Here is a 5,470-nt window from a genome sequence, read left to right as displayed (position 1 = left end):
TATTTTGTATCTTTCAAATGATTACTTTGATGTATTGAAATTTCCTGTAAAAAATGTTTTGCATTTCTGTCACAATTTTTTGCAATATTACATATTTCATATTGTGTGTATATTTGTTTGTTGAATTCATCTAAAATTTAGATAGTTGATTGTTATTAATGCTTCTTAGTTTTTATCATACTGTATTATCTACTTATTGTCTGATAAATTTTTAGCAAGTCTGTTGAATTTTGTTAATGAATAAAACTAAAATCTTATTCACTTTTTCAGTTTTTATTATAACTATCATAGCTAATTTCACCCCCCCCCCCCTAAAAAAAAGAAAAAAAGATTTTTCATGGGCAAAGAAATCTTCATGTCTCCCTCACTATTATGCAATAGTTTTATAATGTTAGCATATTAGACTTCAGAGTTTACAGTACAAGTGCTATATTTTGCAGAAATACTGAGATTGACCTCTTTATGACTAAATTGATAATGAGGTAGGCATTAAGCACTGATTGAAAAGAAAGTCTGGTCCTTAGCAATTTTACAGTCAGATCAAGCCCAATTACAGTGAATAGATAGAGGAAGTTCATACTCTAACATCTACATGCATAATTCTTGCAAGTATTAAAGGATTTTCACTCAGGTGAGCGATGTGGCCCCTGGGCCTCTTGTTAAATTAACGATGAGAATTAAATATTCAATAATTCCTTATAATTTGATTTTGCTATTAATACCAATTCATATTATTTAATCATTGAATCATACATCATGTTTATGAAGAAACAATCATCTGTTTTGACAATATGATGATAAAGTACCCCCCAGAGTATAATATATTCACCGAGTCTGAAGGGCGAGTCAAATATTGTGCATTTAACGCATCTCAACTAAAACCAGCTCCTTAACTCTTTAATGATATTTTACGTATTATACATTCTATATACAAGATTAGTACATTATATTTGATACGTGTATATACCTACCCCGTTTGACTTTAATTTCTTTTCCAATTCTATCCGTAACTTCTTCTGTGATTCTTCCTCCTGTGACATGATGTTACAGACCGACTCTATGTCTGCTGTGCCCATCGCTGTAGAAAAAATATATATTAATAACTCGGTTATAACGAAGTCACTGGGACCTATGAAATTACTATATCCGTAATTTGTTATATTCGTATAAGGAATTCATTAAATTTATATAGATGGGGATCCAAGATAACTTCGCTATATCCGTGAATTCGCAATATCCGTGTTCGTACTAAACGAGTATTCTGTAGAATCTCTTTAAGCAGTGAACCAAAGGTCCTAGAGTGCTAGTTGTTAATACATGTCCCCGTGGAAAGCATGATTCCTCCTTTAAGCAGTGAAGAAGAGGTCCTAGAGATTTTTATTTATTAAAACATGTATACATAATTACCCCCGTGGAAAGCCTGGTGCCTCTCTAAGCAGTGAACCAGTACGACATTATCACCAGTCCGTCTGAACTGTTCCAGATACCCTGTAAGTACAAATGAAATAAAAATGTAATGGTCGCCAGACAAAATTCTTTTTTGTCTGAAGCTTGAATTATAATTATGGAAAGTGCATTCCCAAGCATTTGAATTTCAAAGTGACAAATTTTAGGGTTTTTTTTAGCTCTACTGGTCAGAGACCAGAAGAGCTTATGCGATTGTAATATGTCCATCCGTCTGTCTAGCTGTAGACTAGACTAAGATACATAATTCTTTGTATAGGTTTTTAATTTCAATGAACAGTGTTGCCATGGTTACTAAAAATAGAAATTTCTGTGAAATACTTTTAAAATGCTACTCCTCCTACAGTTTTGGTCTAATTTCAATATAACTTGGCACACAAGTAGACTACACTAAGATACATAATTCTATTTATGGGTTATTGATTTCGATGAACGGTCTTGCCTTGGTTACTAAAAATAAAAATTTCTGTGAAATGCATTTAAAATACTACTCCTCTGACAGTTTTGGTCTTATTTCAATATAACTTGGCACACAAATAGACTACACTAAGATACATAATTCTGTTTATCGGTTTTTGATTTCGATGAACGGTGTTGCCGTGGTTACTAAAAGGTAGAAAATTTTGTGAAATACTTTTAAAATGCTACTGCTCTTACAGTTTTGGTCTGATTTATATAACTTGGCACACAAGTAGACTACACTAAGATACACAATTCGATGAACGGTGTTGCCTTGGTTACTAAAAAGTAGAAAATTCTGTGAAATTTTTTTAAAATTCTACTCCTCTGACAGTTTTGGTCTGATTTCAATATAACTTGGCACACAAGTAGACTACACTAAGATACATAATTCTGTGTATCGGTTTTTGACTTCAATGATTCAAACGGTGTTGCTGTGGTTACTAAAAATAGTAATTTTTGTGAAATACTTTTAAAATGCTACCACAATTACAGTTTTGGTCGGAATATACTATAATTCATCATGCAAGTAAACTACTTTGAGATACATATTTATCAGTTTTTTTGTTCCTGATTTTGCTGATTGATGTTGCTAAACATTGGAAACTAAAATTGAAAATTCTGTGAAATTTTATGAAGAGCCACTCCACATTTGAAGTCTTATTTCAATCTTATAAAAAGAGACTTAATCAAGTATCATTATTCTATTTATTGCTTTTTTAAATGTTTTTAAAAGTCCCAACTGCTACTTTTCTTTTATTTTAATTACAAACCAGTAGACCTACAGTCTCAACAGAGACTTCTGTTTTTTTTTTTCTGGAGGATTTCAAAATGAAGAGGAAGAATGCATTTAAGGGATATTTCAAGGATTGGAAGAGAACTTCCTGTAAAAAGTCACATTTAAAATTCAATGTTTATTTATGATTATTAACTATTTTGTACCTCATATATGACTAATTTTTAAAAAAATTTTCATTAAAAAAAAAAAAAAAAAACTTTATTATTTGGATATTTTTAATTAACCTAAAAGAAATTGGCTAAAACAGTTGCATTCGGATCATGATCTACAGGGACCAAATAATATAAGAGGAATTCCAAATGGATACGATTTATTTGTTTAATTTTCTCATCCAAGACTCGCTTCCTTCGATTACTAGATTAAAACAGACGAAAACGAATAAATAGAAAAATACTCAGTAAAGTTTTTGACAAAATATTTATGGAGTATGAATGGCGGGTGAACTCTTGGGTGCAATGTATAGATTGATCAATTTTCAGAGCTAGGTTAAGAAAAAGAAAACAATACTTGTGTATAGAATAAAAACCGGGTGATAATATACATACACTGAAATGCAATATCGGAATGGCTGCTTCCGTCCACGGCTATCACCACGTTACGGGCTGGACCATTCTTAGACTCCATACTGGATTACACAGTTTTCTCAGGGTTTTGGGGTGTTTTTTTTTGTTTTTTTTTTTTTTTTGAGCGACGAGGTCACCCCTGGTCACTTACAGCACGACCCAGGATCTTTATCTGGTCACTGTGTTTACACGTGATAAAACAATGACCCACAATCAGTTACGTCTGTAGACAATATATATTATAAATAATTGATTTAATTGAACAAAAACATTGAAGATGACATGTTATTGGTGAAATTAGGAAAGAAAGTCGACCCACTCTCTTCAACTTCCCACCCATTTGTTACATTATTTTGAAATTTTAGATCTAAAGTTTAAACTTATGTATAACTATAGATAAGTTTAAAGTTAAGAATTAAACTTTTAACGTAGCACAATTTAGGCGCCTTACCTTGCTGACAGAATATGACTGACTACTAAAATGGGACAAAGATAACACGAGTAATCAATGAAAAATACACAAACGATACAATTTGTGAACGGAGCACAAAATAGGGATCCCAAGAAATTTCACAGGTAAGATCAGGAGCTAAGACGGAGTAAGCATCCCCTTTTGACCGGAGATATCCGCCATAAACTCTCTATATGCTAATCAGGTTGGCGGAACATTTCATAGACAAACTTAGTATAAATTAAGATAATTAACAGTTGGTATGAAACATGTCTGCCAAAACTCCATCCAATTAGTTATATTTGTCATCAATGTCATTATAACGGTCATGGAATTTAACGAAAAGCTGACTGTAAAAAAAAAATTGTTGAAATCTACTTGACATTAGCCTGTCTTGGATTGAAATTTGGTCGTTTAAAGAGCATACTTAAGTCGGAAGATGCTGATACCATCTACAGATGATAAATAGTGGATTCCTCCTACGTAAATATAAAGAAAGTTGATGATGGAAAAGCTATGTATCGTCATCTCGTTTGTCCTTCAGTTTAGTTGTAAGTTTGCCTTTGTCGTGTATATGAAAGTGGGGTGGCTAATTAAAAGTGGGGTGGCTAATTGAAAGTGGGGTGGCTAATTGAAAGTGGGGTGGCTAATTGAAAGTGAGGTAGGTAATTGAAAGTGAGGTGGCTAATTGAAAGTGAGGTAGGTAATTGAAAGTGGGGTGGCTAATTGAAAGTGGGGTGGCTAATTGAAAGTGGGGTGGCTAATTGAAAGTGGGGTGGCTAATTGAAAGTGAGGTAGGTAATTGAAAGTGGGGTGGCTAATTGAAAGTTGGCTGGCTAATTGAAAGTGAGGTAGGTAATTGAAAGTGAGGTAGGTAATTGAAAGTGAGGTAGGTAATTGAAAGTGGGGTGGCTAATTGAAAGTGGGGTGGCTAATTAAAAGTGGGGTGGCTAATTGAAAGTGGGGTGGCTAATTGAAAGTGGGGTGGCTAATTGAAAGTGAGGTGGCTAATTGAAAGTGAGGTAGGTAATTGAAAGTGGGGTGGCTAATTGAAAGTGGGGTGGCTAATTAAAAGTGGGGTGGCTAATTGAAAGTGAGGTGGCTAATTGAAAGTGGGGTGACTAATTAAAAGTGGGGTGGCTAATTGAAAGTGGGGTGGCTAATTGAAAGTGGGGTGGCTTATTAAAAGTGGGGTAGGTAATTGAAAGTGGGGTGGCTAATTGAAAGTGGGGTGGCTAATTGAAAGTGGGGTGGCTAATTGAAAGTGGGGTAGGTAATTAAAAGTGGGGTGGCTAATTGAAAGTGGGGTGGCTAATTGAAAGTGAGGTAGGTAATTGAAAGTGGAGTGGCTAATTAAAAGTTGGGTGGCTAATTGAAAGTGAGGTGGCTAATTGAAAGTGGGGTGACTAATTAAAAGTGGGGTGGCTAATTGAAAGTGGGGTGGCTTATTAAAATAGGGGTAGGTAATTGAAAGTGGGGTGGCTAATTGAAAGTGGGGTAGGTAATTAAAAGTTGGGTGGCTAATTGAAAGTGAGGTAGGTAATTGAAAGTGGGGTGGCTTATTAAAAGTGGGGTGGCTAATTGAAAGTGGGGTGGCTAATTGAAAGTGGGGTGGCTAATTGAAAGTGGGGTGGCTAATTGAAAGTGAGGTAGGTAATTGAAAGTGAGGTGGCTAATTGAAAGTGAGGTAGGTAATTGAAAGTGGGGTGGCTAATTGAAAGTGGGGTGGCTTAT

General features: G+C 34.5%; 1 protein-coding gene across 1 annotated transcript; it reads right to left on the bottom strand.

The window, feature by feature from the left end:
- Positions 1-971: 971 nt before the first annotated feature.
- On the bottom strand, positions 972-3,346 carry LOC134253905 (uncharacterized; the record flags this gene model as incomplete). The annotated part of the gene is made up of 3 exons (XM_062736481.1): positions 3,268-3,346; positions 1,408-1,488; positions 972-1,078 (listed from the first exon to the last, which is right to left on the bottom strand). Coding segments are annotated over exons 1-3 (267 nt in total), but the record flags the coding sequence as incomplete, so codon positions are not given.
- Between the last annotated feature and the right edge of the window lie 2,124 nt (positions 3,347-5,470).

This window comes from Saccostrea cucullata, unplaced genomic scaffold (assembly GCF_032062105.1).
Source record: "Saccostrea cucullata isolate Sc308-1 unplaced genomic scaffold, CSIRO_AGI_Scuc_v1 ctg19573, whole genome shotgun sequence".
NCBI classification, from domain to species: domain Eukaryota; kingdom Metazoa; phylum Mollusca; class Bivalvia; order Ostreida; family Ostreidae; genus Saccostrea; species Saccostrea cuccullata.
Note: the sequence above shows the minus strand (reverse complement) of the source record. Positions and strands in the feature narration are given on the sequence as shown.